The following is a 21,694-nucleotide window of genomic DNA, read 5'->3' as shown; positions in this document are numbered from 1 at the left end:
ACTGTTGTTATAGACCGTACCGCGCCAGCCGATGTTAATGTTGCTGGTGTTAAATAAAAATGCAATTATCCTTGAACCGCCTGAAAATGCTTGCCCCTTTCGTCAAGTCGGGGCGACATGCTGCTAAAGGAACGAACGAACCAGTTATGAATAACTGACCATTTGGCCCTCATCCGGAGACTTAGAGGCAATTATGCTAACGTGCTATGCCGTGATTGTTTTTTTATTTTCCTTCTTCTCAGGACTAGTGATAGTTGGGTCGGAAAAATGGTTAGCAGGCTGGTTAGCGGATTAATTCCATAGACTAGCAGCCCCGGTCCCAGTAAGCATTTGTCGCTGGTCGCGTTAGGTTCTGCGGATGTGGACAGACCGAAGGAGCTCGTAGTGCTTGTGCGAGTGTTTAAGAATCAGCAGAAGTGCATTAATTGTTCGTAGTTTATTTTGGCGTTTCAATTGTCTGGTGCGATATTTGCCCTTTATGTCCAACGAATGAATTTGCAGCAGGACTAACGGATGAATTGCTAGTTCTGGACCCTGAAAGGCTTGAACGGTACACATGGATGGTTAAGCAGTGACAAGGACTGAAATCAAATTAGTCGAGATGTTTAGCAGCCCGAGGAGAATTTACAAAGTGAGTGTTTACCAACGTTACAATCTTAAATACCTATAATAAAAATAATATAGAACCATATGAAAATGATTTATGGTGAGTTAGAAGACGCAATATTTTCCAGGCATTGAAATTTTGAACAGGTATATAATTTTTTATCCAAGACCTCAAAATTCCCTTGAGTAGGGCCAAACTCGTTCTTTTTCAGATAGATGTTGCCGGCTTCGGGGCGAACTGGCGCACCGGTCCGGAAGTTCGCGACAGTTTGTGAATATAAATATCCATCACTAGCAAACAAAAAAACACTGCAGTGTCGAAAAAGTTTATTGTTCCCGGGGAATAGAGAAACACTCCTTTATCAGCAGCGTCAGTCGACAACTTGCCTGTTAGGCCCTATCTAGCAGAGCTCGTTAATTTATTTCGAACATTGACGGGATTGTCCCTTTTCCTTGGAACGGATCCACTTTCAAGATACGAAGGATAAATTTTTTTCTGGTTGGCAGATTATCGTCATTTAAAATCTACTCATTCCAATTCAACTTGTTCCACTTTTCCTAAATGAATATGGGCTTGTGCTGGAAACACGCTTATACACTCTATGGCAACAAATCAAGTTTCGTGTCTGGTATTATCCGTCAAATAATCGAAACTTGTTATCGACTTAAGGGCTAATCTGACCATTTCTCCTCGGGCGTAACACGCAGCATGAAATACGACTTCCTGCGTGGGATAGCAGGGAAGGCGCTGACGCCATTTAATCAAAAGAAAATATTTCTTCTTATCAAAGGAATGCTCACGCGGGGCTAGGGTCTAGCTGTAATTTTTTTCATTGCTCGGAAACCGTAAATTCCTTGTATTTTTTTCCCTAGTAGTAGTCAGCAACAGGGTGGTCTAACATATTCATTAACACCAGCTTTCGTTTTGAAGGGATTTTTTTCTCTGATAACGATAAGTGGAACGCGTGACAGTCTGTTAGGAGCAGTTTTCATTAGTTTGTCCTTGATTGTGATTTGGTGAAAATACTAACTGGCTTAGAAACGGCAATTTACCTTGGGTGAAATCACATGAAGGTGTGTGGCAGATTTTTTTCGGTAAATTGAAATGAGACAAGGTAACTAATGAAGAGATAAACGAAGCGGGCTCCACTTGAAATTATGATAAAAGTAAGAACCATTTGATTTATTTTCGTTGATATTAGTTTGTTAAGCATTTGCGGTTATTTTAGACATTTAAACCGGAATTAAAAGAATAATTTCAACCATACTGGATTGACAATATAAAGCAAAGTTGTGAGAAAATAAAAAAAAAACTAATTATAAGTTTGTTAGTTTGTTTTAAGTGTTTTACAAAAAAAAACTCTATTTTGTTGTGTCCGACGTACAGATAGGAGATCGCAGTGCTCAGCAACTCTTTTTCTTTTAAATTTTTCATTAAATTTGCTGAAGCAAGAAAAACCGGAAACGCAAAAGTAAGGCCTAGTTTTTTGAAACAATTTTGCAGAAGACATTTAGTACATAAAATTAATCTTTCACAGTCAAATCTAAAACGATCACGATTTTTCGAGCTTAGACCACTGTACACTGTGACATTTTCGGATGAATCTTTCCATCAGAGGTAAATATTATGAAATTTAATACTTGGGGTGTGTAAAGAACATTTTGGAAGTTATTTTATGAAATGGTGGTTGCAAACGTACTTTACATAAGTATTTCGTCGTTTTTAGGTCACTTTTTGTGCTTTCGAGCTCCAAAAGGTCATTACTTTAAAATGTACCGTACGACGATTTTGAAATTCTGACCAGAAATTCTGGACGTCATAACGATCGAATGGTGTACTCAGATCCTTTGGTGCTTTTTTTTAATAACGGTTTGTGGGACCACCTACTATTGTTTGTTCAAATCAAGAAACTTTCCATTGAACAAACGCTGGGATTCTACTGTATGAGAATAAAACAATACGTTGCACGTTTTGTACTGGGCTGAAGTTCAAAATATATGGTTGTGATCGGGAACCTTTACGTGGTTGAGAAGAATTCCATATCTACCAACCTATTTCAACCAAGCAATATTCCTAATCGTCACGATGGCATCAATGCCCATACTTCTTACGTGTTATTGAAGTACTTTCGGCTTCAAATTCGCACAAAAAATACGATATCACTGACTGAACAGGAGAAGAAATCATTTACTTCCAAAGTCTAGCGCTCGAGACCTTTCGAAAATATGAATACTCTTCAATTATTTGTTAAGTCACCTAGAGAAGGGCAGTTTGTTGCTTTGGCTGCCCGGTCAGTGGGGTACTCTTACGACACACACTGGAAAGAACCGTACTGAGACATGCGATCAACCGGGCAAATGATTTGTTTAAGCCGAAAGCAAAATCGGAAAGCCAGCTGATACTGGCACTGGCAATACTATGTTAAATACTTCCAGAAATTGGCGTTCAAAAAACCTTTCAGTGACAATATGATAAAAAGAATTTTAAAATGATAACATAACCAGAGTTCAGAGCTGTGTGTAGGAGAATTATAAGAGCATTCATAGTACAATACTTTCACCTATTTCATTCTATTCTATCACTCATACAGTACGCTTTGACAAAAACTTTTTACCGTGCCGATAGCGGAGTGAATCTCTCGTTTGTTAGAATATCAACTACTTTGCGCTTGCTTGATGGAAGTCTTTGTTCAGAATTTTATCAATTAACTGGGTTGTTAGTTATTTTTCAATTCCTGGAACTGAAATAACTATTTGCCATTGGTTTCTTTTAAAACGATTCTTTAGTAAAACTAATTTAAAGAATCATGCTTCATCCTGTACAGCTTCTAATGCTTGCTGTAGCCTGACGAAACTAAATGAGCGCTACAAGTTGATAACATTCATTACTTTCGTGAGCGAATGGATGGCAAAGCGTGAAAAATATAACACCAGCCAAAACAGTTAAACGTTGAATTTGGGGTGAGGGTAACTAGATTCAAATCAGTATCACTGCAAAGGGTGAGAGTGAGTGTACACTTGGCTTCACTTCAGGTGTTTTCCAAGCATTGAATGTGAGATTTCGGAGCTCTGAACATAATATCTGTTACCGCTGCAGTATGTGATGCGGTCTAACCAGCCTAAAGTACACATCGCAACGCTCTACATGTTCGGCACAGCTACCTCAATAAAATGAGTGATTAATTTTCACAAGTTCTTTATTTATAGTAAGCCAGCAGCCAGCTGAAAACAAGCGAAAGAGAAATGAGCTTGTGATTGCGTTGATGTACACGAATTTCAATTCAATTTTTATAGGTTTAGTATTGTGAAGATATTCCAATGATTACAGCAAAGTTTTGGGCAGCGTTTTAGCTATTGATCAAGATATTGATGTTTGAAATTCCGTCTATGGTAGAGACACTGTAAGCATCTGTTACCACTACTGTGTGTGGCACGGTCTAACCATCCAGAAGTACACACTGCAAAGTTCTATCTGTGCAGCACGGTCGCAAAGCAAAATGAGGAATTGATTTCCTCATTTAGTTTTAATGAGCTAGCAAGCAGCAGAAAATAAGCGAGCTTGTAATTGCGAAACTAAACTGATATGAATAATTTTCAATTCAACTTTCTGTCATGTACTAAAATGTGAGATTTATTATACCAAAGCATCGTCGCGAAGGAAAAGGCCGAAACACTCAACCGGCAAATCGAAACATCACGTGCTGCTGATGTGACCAACCGGCAAGTTATTTGTTCAGGCCGAAAGCAAATTCGAAAAGCCAGCTGATACTGGCATAAACCACTGCCGCTACTGTCGTAATCCGCTACGCTACGGCTAACCAGGTATACCATTCTGTCGGCTTTTTTAGGGAAAACCAGCGAGCGACCAATCAGCGGTCGTAATATTCTTTTCAACAAGGCTTAACAATTTTCAATAAAACAATAGTTCGCATAATCAATCAACATTTTTCTGCATTTGGACGAATGTGTGTATGATTCCTTAATCTATTGCTGCATGAATGAAGAGAACCGGTTAAAAGCAAAGCGATTTATAAGCATTTAAAAGGGGATTAATTTCATCCCTTTTTGGTTAATAAATTTTCAATGCACACTGGGGTTTTTTTTAACGCGAGTTATTTTTATGCGTTTTTTTATACGCGACATTTTTTACGCGATTTTTTACAATAACGCGGATTATTTTCACGCGGTTTTTTGAAATAACGCTGATTATGTTTACGCGATTTGAGAGATTATTTTTACGCGGTATTAAATAAGTTTAGCATAAGTAAATCCAGCAAAGTAAAAATCAATCGTATGGTTCATGACAATAAGATATTCTGTTTTATCAATCTAAATAATGCATATTTTTAATATGTTTACTGTTATTATTAAAAAATAGGCAATTTCCGTTGATTCGGGAAGAAAGAACAAAAATACATTAATAATTGTACAACGATACGAGTCAGGGTCGTTGCGATTTAATTCCGTGTAATAAACGAAAGCTTAAACATGTAGCAAAATTATTATAAAAAAGTTACTGTTATGTTCTTCAATGAATTTTCATTTTAGAAGCACTAAAATCGCATTTTGTGTGTTTCGTTACCATTTTTATATCATTTTTCAAGTTTATATTTATTTACGGGCCATTATTTTTAATCGGATCTTATTATTGAATGGAGTTTTTTTACGCGATTTTTTTAAAATTACGCGGTTTTTTATACGCGGATTTTTTCAACGCGGTACAACCAACCGCGTAAAAAAAGACCCCATTGTACACTCCTACATGTCAGGCTGAAGAAAAACGTAGTTCGACGTCAAAATAAACATTCATTGGGAATTATGGGCCGATTTGAGTTAACTCCTCATACCGAAGCAAGCTGCTCCTGCATTTGGCATGGATCCTTATCGAGCGATACTTTCAATGCAGCGTCTTCGAAAGTTTTTGGCCGTCTTTCAAGCGGAGAGTCGTCAACATTGCATTTACCATTTTCAAAGCAACGAAACCAATCAGAGCACGTTGTTTCACTTAGAGTAACATTTGCGTAAACTTTTTTAACTCTCGATGCGCTTGAACCGCGCCGAGAAAATTAATATCAAATGTCGATTATTTGGCACAAATAAAACACTTTTACACAACTAAAACTTTATGACGCGATAGTAAAATCTCTAGCGTGTCTCAGCTTGGTTAATCACGTTTTAGGTATGTCAAAATCTACCAGCACCTACTACTGGCGCCATCTATTTGCTTGTCGGCCAGAACTTAGTTACGCACGAGTTTTTCCATAAACATAAAAATAGATCTAAACTGAAAAAAATGGTAATAGCTTTCAATACATTTCTGTGAATTATTGTCTTTCAGAGACTTAAATTAGTTGTCCCATAAAGCAATTACTCTATTGCACTTTGACTCATTTCTGCATATATAAGGGGAACTTAAATTCACAGGAATAGGTAAAAAGCTTTTATCTTTTTGGGGCAACTATTTTGAGATTTAGAGCAACATTTTTTTTACTATTGTCGACCAGTGTTATTCACCCAAGTAACACGCGTTGTTACAGAAGAGTTAACGTTACGTCACCAGAAGAGCGCAAAAATTGAAGGCTGCTATAGAACAAGTACCGATACTATATGAAGTATTACATGACTGCATGAAAGCAAGCCAACTTGATAGAATGATGTGGCAAAATACATCTCGAGTACTAACCTACGACAACGCGCAAGTCTGTTGCTGTGTTAACTGCTAAACAGCGCATGCGCAAATGTGTTGTTATGCGCAGTGCAACTAGATCGACAACCGTTTTTATCAGTGGCAGTTTTATTTGAATATAAATTGATGATAAATAATAAAATTCAACCTTTAAAAAAGAGTTTTTTTTGTTTGAGTATTAAAATTGTCCTCGCTTGTTTCAAGGTTATCTGGACATAAAATCTAACAAAGCTAGAAAATGTTACTAGATATACGATAACAACTTGGGTATGATACTTGGGTATGCAAATCAGCCAACAAACAAGCAACGCTCCACGAGCATCCGACTCTATACAAATATATTTTTCTGCTTCACCTAGTCACTGTACTGACTGTACTAATATATTTCCGACTGGAAAAGTCAGGTTAAAAGTGTCACGTCTAAATGTAGAACTTACCGTATATTATCATAGATTAGAATAAATTCATTGAAAAGAAAAATGACTAACTTTTCTCCAATAACCACAGGTGTGGCCCTAAAGTTCAAACTAGAAAAAAATGAAATATTATAGGTTTTTCAGTCATTTTGTGTGTATTTTGGAGCCCCCAGCAGCAATGGAAAAAAATCACCTATAGCGATTTTGAATACATATAAAGCAAGCCTAATGTCGTTCACAGTATTTTTAAGTTAAAAGGGTTGATCCACCGTATTATATTTCACTAACACCAATGAAATAGTTTCGCCAAGCCATACAATTTTCTATGGAAACTTTTTTTTGCTCCCATCACAATACATACATCATGACCCTATGATCTTACCTTCTAACTTCAAAATACTCTGAATTTCGTTTTCGTTTTCGCGGTGTAGCTACATTCAAACGACACTTTTGACACCGTAAATGTTTTATTTGACTTTTCGGACTACCCTTTTTCTGTCTCTCCCTACACTTTTTCTGTCCCTGACGACACACGAAAAAAGTAGAGTGTACTGTAGGATGTTACCAACACATTAACACGCATGGATCAAAACTGGATTGTTTTGGTTTTCGTTCTACATGGTAAAGTGTCAGGTAAATTTTTTCTCAGCACATTTGCGAGATGGATATATGAAACGGAAACGAGACAAAATAACGAATGCGATAACGACCAAAACAAAACGAATTGACAGCTATCCCATTATTACGCATACCAATGCAATGACACTGAAAAAGTTTTATTTGAAGCTGCAAAGTATAGCACGGATGAAGTGTAGCTACACCGCGAAAATGAAAACGACATAAGATGCGTTGACATCGTCGTCAGTATGCGAATAACAAAGTATCGGTGTTGGTACACTCTCTTTTCTTTCCCTTTTACGATATATTTCTATTCGTTAGTGTACACCACAGCAAGTGGTTCTCAATGTGCACAACACGGTATAAGAAGTTGTTCGTCTCTGTTACACAGATCGATCAGATCTTGTTATATTCGTGATAGTATGACTCATTAATAAGATTTTTTCAGAAAAATCACAGGAGGGTTGTGTGCAAAGCCACGACCGCAAGGTTGAAGTAGAATACTTTTACATAGCTCTACTTACCGGCTGTACATTAACCTACGGCCGGCGAATCGGTTCGCGCCGCTTTTCGCGTTTAGGCCGTTTACATACTGGCGCGTTCTGCGTTGCGGAGACGGTTCGCCTTGCCGTGGATTAATGTACAGCTGTACATTAACCCGCGGCAAGGCGAACCGTCTCCGCAACGCAGAACGCGCCAGATGTAAACGGCCTTAGCCTGGCAGAGGCCTAATGCGCACGGCCAACACAATTGAAAGGTGTTTTCACATAGATAATTAGACACGGCTTTACTGAAGTAAGTGTTGGCAAATGCATCAACTGCTAAGGTGGCAATCCACATACCACGTGGACAGATTTTTAACGATTTTGACCCCCCCCCCCCCCCCGCTCCCCCTCTATGGACAACAGCCCATATAATGTATGGACCGTGGACATTAGCCAACCACCCTCACCCAATGCTGTCCACGTGGTATGTGGATGGCCCCTAACACCGCCGATGTCGTACGAAAGCGCGTCGTTTCATGTGGGGAATAATATCCACAACGAAAAATGACGCGCGTCTAAGCACACTCGAACTGTTTCGCCGTGCCGCTTCCATTTACTTCCTTATAACATCGGCCTCATGGAAGTACCAGCTGCACCTACCGCTGAGGCTGTTACCATACTGCTACTGGTACCCAAAGCTATTAACTCTTAAAATTAAGTGTTTTATTTGTCCTCAGAAGAACAATTGTTCAATTCCATATCGGATATTATGCAATCGCATCTCTGTAATATTACCGACAACAATATTCTTCTAAACAAAATGATCCAACTTTTCCATTAGAGGAAGTGCCAGCTGATGTACGGCAAAAATCTCGCCCGATCGCTCGCGTTGGCGTTCAGCCTGGCAGAGGCCTGAGAGGTGGTGATCAACCACAGGGCAAGTGATTTGTTTAATTTGAAGGCAGCCACAGGCGCAACCCGCTGATATTGTCTGTTACTGCAGAGTGCTGATATCTGCTGCTCCTGCTGGCAACGTTGTGGAGGTCCATCCAGCTCACCTTCCGACTAATGAATGTAGCCAGTTTTCCCAGAAACATTCTTTTATAGCCGAAGGGTGCTACGTAATAGACCACGCCTTTCAGTTTAGTTTTACCATTTCCTAATGTTCTTTAAACGAATTATTCCACAATTCGCATTAGATTTTTGTATCCAGCGAATAAACACCGATGGTGCTCTCACACACGCAACGGTTTTAACCCGTATCTTATTGCGGTTTGTAACATCAAGCGATTTCGTTTGCTCGCTGTTGCGTGTTGCATCATGTTGCAACTTGGCAGCTGGGAGACGACGAAATTCTGTTAATGCTGATTGATTGAATCGACTTCATATTAGCTCTGCATAGTAGAACTAACTGTCTTTGTGAATGCAGTCTAACAGGGCAGTTTGTTATTCAAAGTCGGTCATGCTGATCGCAGCCTTTGCGCTGCCCCTACAGTGGGAGGTTTACTAAATAAAGTAAAAGTAAAAATTAGACAACTACAACAGATATTGATTGCATCCCGCACAGAATGTCTGCTTGTGTTAATGCCAGAAAATTATTACCCTTCAATTATTTATTTTCTTGCCTTGAAAATGGCATTTTGCGGTTCAAAATCAGTTGCTGATCACAACCTTTCAGCTGCCCTAACAGTGGGAAAATTGAGATACACGGACAACATGCCCTTTGCTATTTCACATTCAGTAAATTAGACGGGTGTGACAAAATCCAACACAGAATCTTGCTTGCGTTGTCAAAAATTATTAACTTTCAATGACTTGTTTGTTTGCCTTGAAAAAGGCATTTTGATTTCCAAAATTGGATTTCCTGATGGCAATCTTTATGCTACCCCAACACTGGGGGAATAATGGCAGTCTGGCGACACACGGTGAGAAAAACCGCGCTGCTCCTGAGACGTGGTGACCAACCACAGGGATAATGCTGCTGCTAAGGAAGGACGACTGCTGTTGTCCCTGTCCAGAACCATTATGAGCGGCTTCGGCTGAAACAGGCTCTTTTATAGTCCAAATAGCATGTTTTCAATTGCAAGGTATATGATTCTTTCGACCGTGCTTGGGAAGCAATCATATAACGACCAATCAGAGGTCGAATTTTTCGTTTTGACAAGGCTTGACTATTTTCAATAGTACAATAGTGTGAATAATAAAATTACAATTATCTTCTTTTGTGAAGAATCTTAGAAGATTTTCCAATCTATTGCTGCAAGAACGAAGGAAATCCATCAGATACTAACTGATTTATTAGCATTTGAAATTGGGAATATTTTTCACTTTTTTCGGTTTCAGATTTTCATTTCACATCGCTATGTCGCCGAACTTCCTGAGAGAAGTATTCTACTTCAAAAGTACTCTCGCTCAACTCAACCGCTGCCGGAGTTGTCCCTTTGCCCAGACTTTCCGTCTCACCGCACCACACCTCTGCTGCTGCTCAGGCGACATGATATTCTCCTGTTGCTATCCTTTCTTTCCTTAGAGCAAGCGCGCCGGTGAGTTGCCATTTGAGTTGCTGTTTTGGATAGCAACCGATTTTCGCACCGGTCGTTGCTAATGGGGATTACCAATCCCACTATTTCTTTTTCACGCCGGCAGTTGCCAATTTCTGAAGACCGTCACTAGCCAGCGTTGGCAAAATGTTTGTTTGTGATGTATTTCGCATATTTTTTGCGGTTCTAGTAATAACCAACTTATCCGTCAGTCAATCGTTTCCGGAATTATCTACGTTCTTTCTACTTCATAAAATGTTCCCTCCATTTCACGCAACTTTGTTTTAACTTTGTTTTCATTTTCCCAAGTTATCGATAGCATAATTCTTTTGCTGGTTTTTTTCTACTTGTGCGTACATGGATTTTTTCATCCTTATATGTTTATTCAAAGTAATTTCGTAAACTGGGTTCGCATCGTTGGCTTAAATGACTATTCTACTGAAAGCTGGCGAACTGTCATTAGTTGTATTCTGTATTTCATGCTGTCTCGGTTCCCACAGTTTTCTATTAACATTTGAAAATTTGCCGTCAAAAAAAACTTAAATACAGTAACTGTTCGCTAACAGTATGTCCGCGCAAATGACGGCGGCTACTTGAGCGAAGTCACGCTCCAGATAATGAAAGCTCGAACAATAGCTGATTGCAAATAGACGACAACGACAATCGTCTGTAGGGTTTATGGCTTAAATCCCGCGGGAACACCAGGGCAGGATTCTGGACTGAGGGAGAAAAAAACCAGCAGCTTGTGAATGTGTCACGAGAGCGTGACAAAAACTTGCAAATTAAATCCCCCCGCTGCATCCACCAATTATCAGTCGGTAAATAGTCTCGGGCGGAATTACAGCATCGGGAGTTACAGGGGCTGTTAAAAGAAAATGAACGCAAATCAAGAGGATGATGTCAGTCCCTGTGCCGCGATAACAACCGCTTTGCGTCCACACGAGCTTGTTATCAGCTTGAGTTTGCCGCAGGTAATTAAAATGCAGCGACAGGTTGATAAGTGCATTTGCTGGCTAAACAGTGTCGCACAATGATGCACGTTAACGTGTGAGATTCCTCAGCATGAATCTGTGGCTGTAATCCATGTCGGAAAACGACCTTCACCGACCGGTGCGTGACCATCGAGACCACTGGCAAGCAAACACATTAGAAGCAATGACCGCAATCAACTCTCAATTAAACGTGTACCGAGCTCTACTTTCTTCCGCTCGGTCGACGATTGATTAATGCTCAGTTTATGCAACAGCTGGTGTTTACTAGTACACCAGTGCCTGTCCAATCGGGTTTAATTGTAGGAAGCTGTAGCTCGCCACGACAATGAGCCAGTCGTGCTTCGTCATCCTTTGGTCCTCTCCTAACAAATCACAGCACACATGGGGACGAATCCAAGGAAATCATGATCATGAACTTGATCTTCCAGTTCGTTTCTCTCTTTCTCTCTCTTGCTAAAATATACACACTTCCTAAGACTACAAGACGCCGAACCCCGTGGTGAGTCGAGTTTTATCACAAGACCACGGATTTGCACGACGTAGTTATGCAAATCAATGCGAGAGCATTTGAAAGCATGACCGTTCTTTGCAGGGTATTCAAATGAGATTTATCGCGATTACGCGGACCGGTGACGGTTTGCGTTGCCGGTCGGGGCGGGTTGCTGTAGTGGAAGATCAACTTTGCCACGTTCTAGATTGCCATTGATGTGGTACTCGATGTTAGGCGCCAACTTTAAGGTGAATCGGGACGTGATCGCGATCAACTCGAATCTTGCAATCTAATTTTTTCTTGATTTATGAAGACTACGTACATGAAACTTTGATCAATTGTTTTCACAACTGTTGCATGCCTGAAGTAGCAATTTGAGTGCTGTTTATTTAGTGGAAGCCGATTTTTTTTACGCTCAAACTACAAAAGTAAAAAGAACTCTAACCTCAAAATTGTATAGGAAAAGGCCACCTTAAACGGCGAGCGAGAGCGAAAGACAGTTCAACGTGCGGCAGCACACAGATCAAGGCAACTGGCGCGGAATTCATCAACGGTGGCGCGCTGGTGATTGATGCGCGCCGAACATGTGTGTGTGGGGAAATGCACGCCGGAGAAGCTCAGCTGGTCCTTCGGGAAACAATGTTGAATGGTTGAAAGTTGGGTCAACTTGGCGGAACACGGCGTGGGAGACCGTAGGTACAATCTGGGAAGTGGGGCTCACGACCTGCATAAGTGGCTTTTCTAAAGCGTTGAAGACAATGTTTGATTTAAGTTCATCATGATTGAATACAATGCAACTCACAAATAAAATATTCTAATTCAGGATTTTTAATTACTTCTTGTTTATTGTAGATGCTCGGTATCTACAGAGAAGTTTTTCAATCTAAGGCCATTCCTTCTTCCAATACTGTTTATCTAACATTTCATAAGACTGCTTTTCGTCTAATTCAACTCCTACTTGTCCTTGAAAAAATCAGTTCTTGTAATGTTAACTTTTCCACAAAATTTTGATTTAAAAAAATGTGCTTTAAAAAATTCGTAAAGATGATAAATGTGAATAATTCTGCAGTTCGTTTATTGTGAAGTGAAGACTCGAACCTACGACGACTGGCCTGTTGGGCCAACATTCTACCTCGAGACCAGGAGAGCATATTTTTCAGGGTACCGTGGAATGGGGTGAAATTGATCACCTGAAAATTCGTGATAAAAAATACTAATCAAAAGATATTGCTCTTACAACACTAGGCAATGTTAACGTGTCCTTAAACGCAACTTTTGCATGATTCACATACCTGTCAAAGTTAACCCTTGCATGCCCCGTGCAACTTTTTATATTTTCGAAAAGTCTTCTTACTCAGTCAAAACTCAATCAAATTTGATCAAACAAGTATGCAAATAACAAAAAAAGTATTTATGTGCTTAAAGTACTCTTAGTTGTTACGTTAAATTTGGAGAAGTGAGTAAAGTTTGATAAAAGCTCAATAAATGTAATTTTCAACAATGATCATTCCATCCCGATCAAACGATTATAACAAACGGATATCACAAATATATCTGAACTTGAAGAAATAACAAAGCCTGCAATATTCTTGATATGCCAGAATGATAAAGAGTACAGAATTATATCAAATTCTGTTATCATACACTTTAATGTTCAAAAGTGTGTTTTTATAAACCATATTTATAACAGAATTTGTTATTCAATTGACAGAATAGTGTACATTCTAACTAATTTTGATCTTTTTCTGCCAAAAACCTTACAAAATTTGCTATAATTTGTTATAATCAGTAAATAATTTTGATAGAAATTTTGATATTTTAACTATTTACGAGACCAAGTTTAGAACACAAGTTGATGCAAAAAGTGCGTAACAATATATCAAGATTTGTTATAATCCTGATATTTTTGACTGATCGGGATACCATTAAAGAAATACAGGCAAACTTGGATATGAGGTACATATCGAATTTTGATTTGTACTTTATATCGAATTGTACCTTATATCGAATCATGAAACATTTTCAACAATAGGGCTTCAAACACTTTATTTTGTTGTCTTTTGTCTACGTATAGTTTATTTTGGAAATAGTATCCAACTATAAGTTTGAACCGACTTGTTTTAAATACAGTACAAATCACATTTTTTTGCTTTTTTGGAAACTTTCAGCCGCGTCTAAATAAAAGGTAGTCTAGAGCATTAAAAATTGCAAAAAATTTCAAGCCGTTATGTTATTATTACTAGTTTTTATTTACTATTTATTTACAAACATACACACTTTTGTATCGAAAATACTTCTTTTTTTTCTTCTTGTTTTTTAATTTTTTGTTCAATGAATAAGAACCATGAATATCTGCTTACGGGTTGAGATCTTTTTTAATTATTTCTCTGTTCCTTAGGATTTCAAAACTTGCATTTCCCTCGTTGGGTTTCAAAATGACCGTTTGAACTAAATTTTCATTACACATGAAAGTGGCCCAGAAATGCACATTGAATACTGGTTTAAAACGTGAAAAACGTGATCGCCAACCTTTTGAGTGTAAAAATGCCATTTAAATGCTATAGTCTATTTGACAAATTTTGTTTATATCTTGAGGAGAAACTTTTAAGGCAAATAGATTCTTGATTAATCTGCCTAAAAGTGAGACGATAATCTTATTTATTTTATGACTTATCAAATCAAAATGCAATCTTTAGCAAAGTTGTAGGTAATTTTATGTAGAAAAACTTAGCTGAAGACACTTTGTGTCTATCTCATAAAAATAGACCACATACAGGTAGTTTCATAAACGCACATTCTCAAAATGTCTAAAAAAACAAATACCTATAAACTTTTTGGGGTGTGATTTAAGAGGCCTACTATGCCCTAGACATTTTTTCATATTTGAGAAATACATTATTCTGCCGAGCATACTTTAAGCATATTTTCAACTTTTTCCTAGGTTCTATGACGTTTTTGATAAAAATGCTCTTTTTTAAATCAAAATTCGTTTCAGCTGAGAGAGTGTTCAAGTGCGGTTTATGAAAGAAAAACTGGGCTTGGAACATTTTTTGAGCATTGCATTTTAGATTTCACACAGATTGTACAGGGGTCAAACTTTAAGTTAATTTTTTTCATCAGCTCCCCCGTTCCCATCCACAGTATATCATGTTTTCTCGGCAAAATTAAATTTTTGTACGTTTTTTCAAACTTCCGCTGAGTGTAACGTAATTTATGGACACTCTTTAAATAATCAATAGTAAGCAGAAATGTTGACATGATAGCCAGTATGTTGTTTATAGAAGTTTCCATACCAATATCGGAGTTATTTGTAACATAATATAAATATGTACCTTATATCGAGGTAAAATGTACCTTATATCGAGTGACGCTATATCGAAGGTACCTTATAACGAGGGTACCTTATATCGAAGTTTGCCTATACTGACGAATTCGTAGGAAACCACAAAAATTTTAATTCCAGGGCTAGTTTTGGCGGCATCCATTCATTACGTAACGCTTTCAAGGGGGAGGGGGGTATCTATGAAAGTTACGATTTCTTACATAGGGGAGGGGGGAGGTAAGACCAGCGTTAAGTAACAAAAAATCTTTGGATTTCAATGGTGATAAATTTCATCCCGATTTACTTAATAGTACCTTATAGAATTATCGAATTTATTTCATGAAGTAGATGATAGAAATTTCATCAAAATCCATTGAGGTTTATTGGAGAACATACCAGTACTTGTTTTATAATTATACTATTTCGGGAAAAAATTCACATGAAGCTAGTTAATTGGAAATTGTTATAAAAATTGATCAATTCCACCCCGTTCCATGGTATATCAAGGAAAATCAGGCGATTTGATTTTATAAACTTTTCCGCTACCCTGAAAAAGCAACGTAACATAATTACCAAACTTCGTAAACTGCAAAAATTTGAACCGCTGAAACATGACACAAAATTATAAGGAATGACGGAAAATTACAAAAAATAATAAACAAAATAACTTTTTTTTTTCTTGTATGGACTTCCTCACTGCGACCAGAATCGTAGATCTATTGTGAGATATGCCCGGGTGTCTGCTGTATTCCGCGCTTCTGTTAATAGCAATACAGCTATTGAGAAGTGGCATGCTTATTATTTTTGTTTATTAGTGCTTGTGTGTAATGTGATACTCTTCCTTACACGCTTACTGTTCTACTATATCGATACTCGTTCCTCTTGCCAAATAGCACCAATTATAATTCCCTGGAGAAGTTTCGTCGTGCGTCCTTCTGACCAGGTTTATTGATAAGAGGGACTTATTTTTTGTTAAGAGGAAGTCACGCAAAGGTATTGTAGATTTCAGCGTAAAGGAAGAGTAACTGGTGGGGAGCCTGAGAATAAACCCATGCTTAAGTCCTTTTGACATCGGATGGCCTGGTTCTACTAAGATTCGAACCCACGACCATCCGCTTGACAAAGCGGACTCTGTAACCTTGTGGCTACGCAGCTCCCCAAATAACTTGATTGGTAAAATAGCCAAAATTGTTTTCGAGTATTTGGTTGATTCTAGTGATGAAGAAAGTGATTTCGCAGAATAAATTTCCTTATACGCGATTAAGAAAATGGTTTTTGGAAAGATTCGGGGCGGCTCTCAGCCTAGAAAATAGCCAAATATTGACCGCCATGCGAAGGAAGGTGCCATCCAGCGTTTTAGCAATGTTTTTATCGGAAACACCGGTCTATACCGATGACTATTTTCAACGCCGCTTTCGAACGCATCTTAGGTTATTTTTGAAGATTGAAACAGCGGTAAAGGAGAAAAATGGTTTTTATATAACGACCGAACGAAACGGGAAAATAGTTGGTAATACTCCCGAGCAGATCTGCTCAAACCTTCCAGGTTTATAGAATAATATTGGCCAATCTTGTGAGGATTTAAGCTTTCTGCATCGTGTAGGTTGCAGACCAAAATGCCAACCAAAATGGTCATCTCAATAAAAAACCTATACAAAATGTTTACCTGCCCGAAAAAACTGTGCAAAATTTCAGCCACTGGTGTTAAAAACTCAATTTTTGAGAAAATGGCGCTTGGCTCGGTCTGGTCGCACGCCGACCAAATGAGAATAAAAAACTTCTCGGCAGGTATTATGTCGCCCATATACGAATTGTCATTTAACACCTTTCGAGCAGTTTTTTATTCTTCATTTAAAAATTGAAGGGCACGGTAAAAATTTTTTTAAAAACACATTTTACTCAGAAAACCACTCTCTTTCAGCAGCTTTCAGCAGGACCCAGTTATAATTTCCCTCCTTCTGACGAGTTTAATCGTAAAAGGGATTGATTTTGTTAAGAGTTAGTCGCAAAATTATAAAGTTTAACGAGAAGGAAAAGTTGGTGGGGAACCTGAGAATAAACCCATGCTTGGTTGTTTGGTATCGAATGGCCCTAATTCTACTAAGATTCAAACTCACGACCATCCGCTTGTCAAAGCAGACTCTGTAAGCTTGCGGCTTTCATCAATTTGCTTTTGCTAGGAATGTTGATTGAGCTCTCTGACATTCAGTCACACACACAATAACTTGTGGTTGTTTGCCTCATTATTGACTTGCCTGAATATATAAAATCTTTTGTGTTGCATAATCCGCGAGAGAATCCTGAAATTCACGTAGAAAAAAGCAAACTTTCTAACCAGCGAAAGAGAAAGTTATTCCGCAATCAATGCAGGAATTTCAACAGCCCTTTGTTCGCGCAATTTTCAATCCGCATAAAATGCACCAGTACAAGCACGGTTAGGAAGAATTTGAAGGCAATGAGGCGATAGTGAGGAGCCCTGGAGCCACTGCGATTTTCTTGAGTTAACGTTGGACTAACATTTCTTATTTTGTTTCCAAAAGCAGCAGGAACCTGTGCAGGACATAGAGAAATACGTGAAAAACTTTCGACCTTTGTTCAGCAACATGTAATTAGATTCCAAATTGCATGCCGCTACCCACGAACGAGAGGAAATTATTCCCGTAAACAGGGCATTGATGCTGGCACTAAATACGAATTTGTACAACTGCTAATGCTATGCATATCGATAATGCTTCGTGTTTTACGTTAGCTTTTAATTGACAATAATATCCCTAGTTTAGCTAGGTAATGTTTTTTTTGAGTGACAAATAGCTTCAATTAACTGCGCCACCTGCACGTGAACGCATTTTTTTTTCATTTATCTTTTTCTGTGAATTTTGTCGAAGCAACTTTATGACTTGTGCATGTCTTTTTATGTACATATATCTCTCCTGGCCTTGCCTATCTCATATTATTCATAATTTATCGGGTTTTACTGGAACAACGAATACATGTCAATAATCTGAGACGAGTAACTAAAAACTGCGCTCTAAATAACATATTTAAAATTGTTTTTGATCAGCTTAATAATCAACAGTTTCAACCCATTACCGATCGATCGTTCGCAAATCACGGTTTATTTGCTTTCAGTTTTTGTTCACCACTATTTAGGATTCAATTGAAAACTATCTTTTATATCTCAGCGCAGTGGTATGAGTGTATCAGAAAACATCAAACATGCACTCGTGTCGAAAGCAAACATGTTGACGGTTAATGGATTCTATCGAAAAATATGGATTTCGTTTTTTATAATTCAACTGCAGCGTGAACAATTTTGAGATATATTTTTCATTACAGATGAATCCTAAACATTTTTGAATTATTGTAAAATTTGCATTAAAGTTTTCTAACATAGCTCTGATTATTCGACTTTTTATTAGTCAATAATAGCCGTGTAAAAGCTTTGACAAAGGTTCAAGGTGAATTAATCAATTTCTCAACAGGACCGTCATTTTTCTCTGGTGCTACAGGTGCTATTGTTCTGAAATGGCGACGGACTTTGTCCCACCCGCATCATGTAGGTGCCACGGCGGACGATTCGTGTCCCAATTGTACAGCTACAACTTTATTCTCCGCATTCCACATTCATCAAACCGTATCGAAATTGTGCGCAATTTTATTGCTGTAAATTTACTGGAAAAGTAAAAATCTCCATACTGTTTGTCGTATCAACAGGTTGTGCTTTGATAGCATAAAGTGAACTCGAATTTATATGCATTTATGAAATCGTTTCGTTCGAGAGGGCGATGAAATACGTTTTTGGTTTCAGTTTAGTGTGAAACTGAATTTACTGAGCATAAATCTAATATTAACGTGTGCTATTGAAGCGGAATGTATGCGTTTCGCTTTATTGCTCAGCTGGGAAAAGTTTTATATTTCATGCAAATTGTTTTCTTTTTTTGTCGTTTTCAATCTGCAAATAAATAAACCAATTCAATATTATGGTTGCAATAGTTTGAGCATTTCTCGTGATGACAGTTTTATGTGGTAGTGTTGACCGTTCGACGGTGGATCAAAATTTATCGGGCCTTTTTTATAGCAATTTTTGATGGAGAATAAAACAGATGGAACAAAGTTTAGGAAACACGTTTATGAAGTAAATACGCAGCTGTCTGCACAATTTATTCTATACTACTTGTGAGTCTGCTCAACAATTGGATATGAAATAAAAAGAGTACTCAAAAACGATCAACATTGAACTAAACTCGGCAACAGTGTAAAAATTTACAATAACATTCATATAATTTTGTGGTTCAATACTAAACACTTTGGCTCGAATGTGTAATATTATGAAACATCCTGATTAAAAGCCATTAGGCATATTAAATTTTAGTACGCAAAAAGGGTACGAATTGTGTAGCGTAAATTGAAAATCTATGAAATCTTCAACCGGTTAACCTTAGACTAACACACAAAAGTCAAGCAAAACATCGATTTGGCCGAATGGGCCTAACTTAATTAGGCACCTTATTTCAACCTTAACATTGAAGCACGTAATATGAAAATCATCATCACAATTTGCATTCTAACCACCCCCAAAGTAAGTGCCAAAGCCCGTTGACCTAAATTTCCACCACTGAAATCGTTCCGGTCGCCCTTGTGCCACATTTCTCGTCTTCCTGGTCGCCTGGTACAGCTGGAGCGCCTAGCAGTAATTTCTTTCGCCGGAGGCGACTTCCGTGCCCGCTGCTGGAAAAAGATTTCCGCTCGAGTTTACCATAACAGTAAAATCCTCATTGATGCACCAGTAGTGGTCCCTTTGAGGCGCCTCTCAGTTGAGCTGTTTGTTGACTTTTAGATTACAATCGCTCACGGTCAATGGAGTTCCCTAACGTCTACGTGTTATTCCTTATCCTGAAACAATTCATTTTCCTATATAACTGCGGCTGCAGTAGGCAGAAGAGAGTGTTTCCAGTCAGAATGACGTAAACATACACAAATATTTGATTGGTTGTGGTTTTGATTTGAATGAACTATGCACATGATTTAGAAAACTGAGTATTAGCGATTATGTCTAATCACATTTTTTAGTTTTCTTGTTTATTTCAACCAATTTAAGCTCAACATTCTCCAAATGAAGCCTAAGCGGATGACTGGAATCTTTAAAACGGTTCCTGGAATATGACCGGAATATGTGCCGGTAATATAATGATCATGATCTAAGCAGTACTTAGCCTCTAATGACTCGGGTAGTAATATCAACAGCCTTAATTCATCAAGCGACACCTCAAACGACTTGGAACTAAAACTTGTTCATTGGTTGAAATATCTACGAAAAAAAGTCATGAATAGAGAACCGTTCATTATTGGCATGGTTCAATCTTGGCAACAAGAAAATTCTGCCGTGTCGTGTTTGGCAAAATTGAAAGCGGTCTGTATTTTGATTATTTATTTGCAGCAATCAATTTTAGGAGAAAAAATATTATCTTTAACATTGATTAACATCTTTCATTCTAATACAGTCAATTTTCTTCAATACGCGAAAACGCAAGCATCTATACAAACCTAAATTGAGTACGATTTAGTAGAAATTAAACAATATTTATTTGTCTTGTGAACGATGGCTCACTCTCCACATAATAAAATTTTCCTGCAGGTACAAGTTCGTGGAAAAAATAACGATAAATAATTACAGTTTTCAAACAAAAGTATATATTCACAGAAAGTTTAAAAAGGATAAGAGAAAAACAGAGTGAAGAGCTCAAAAATCAACAACGCATTTTATCTGTACAATGAACCTAATTTATGTACCCTGCTATCTGCCTTTACCGGCAATCCGGAATAATCATATTGAATTCTGATATTTGCTACTAAACGAAACAAGAAGAAGAAGAAGATAATTCAAACGGCAATTCGATTGTGTTCCAGATCGCAAAACGATACCTACGCGTTAACCCAACACGCCCCATTGTGCGCCGACAGTAGCAATGTAGTCTTCACTTGGCTTGGCTGCACACAAATGAATATCGAGTTCTTCTGCACTGATGATGCTCGGTGCAGTACTGTTACCTGTGCCAGCATGTTTTCCTGAAAGACATCAGCTTTAATAACATTCTTACAGCAGAACGTAAAACTGTCTGATAGTGGAGGTGGTTACAAACTTCCCGAAAAAGCTTCACCTTCAAGACATCAAAATAGTCTAGGCTCATGGAAGCGAACATCAGTTGACCTATTGAGACGGGGAGATTCTGTCTTTTGTTTTGCCACTGCTATACTGCCGGTAACCGCAAGTCAGTCCCATCTGTAATTTTGTCAATTTTGAGTTAGCATCGTATTTTGGCCTAGCTTTGAGTATATTTTCAGATGTACCGATAAAAAATAGTGGTTTGTTCAACAAAAGTGGAAATCAATACCAAGTCGAATTGTCACATTAGGCAAAGTAACCGCAAGTCAGTCCCAGAAGAAAAATAACCGAAAGTCAGTCCCGATTTACAAAAAAACATGCATAATACTACAGTAAAATGAATGGGGAGTAAAATAGAGTTCGATGCGACCGTTTA

The 21,694-nt window shown here is 38.0% G+C and overlaps 1 protein-coding gene across 1 annotated transcript in view; it reads left to right on the top strand.

Annotated features, from left to right (window-relative positions):
• The first annotated feature begins 457 nt into the window (after positions 1-457).
• The window catches only part of LOC129728155 (ankyrin repeat domain-containing protein 12), a 267,340-nt gene continuing 246,103 nt past the window's right edge, over positions 458-21,694 (top strand). Inside the window, exon 1 of the mRNA XM_055686583.1 lies at positions 458-631. Within this exon, the coding sequence (XP_055542558.1) occupies positions 602-631 (30 nt within the window). The 5' untranslated portion in view covers positions 458-601. The remainder of the gene's footprint in view (positions 632-21,694) is intronic.

This window comes from Wyeomyia smithii, chromosome 1 (genome assembly GCF_029784165.1).
Source record: "Wyeomyia smithii strain HCP4-BCI-WySm-NY-G18 chromosome 1, ASM2978416v1, whole genome shotgun sequence".
Taxonomy (NCBI): Eukaryota; Metazoa; Arthropoda; class Insecta; order Diptera; family Culicidae; genus Wyeomyia; species Wyeomyia smithii.
The sequence above is the reverse complement of the archived record's forward strand: the minus strand, read 5'-3'. Positions and strand labels throughout refer to the sequence as shown.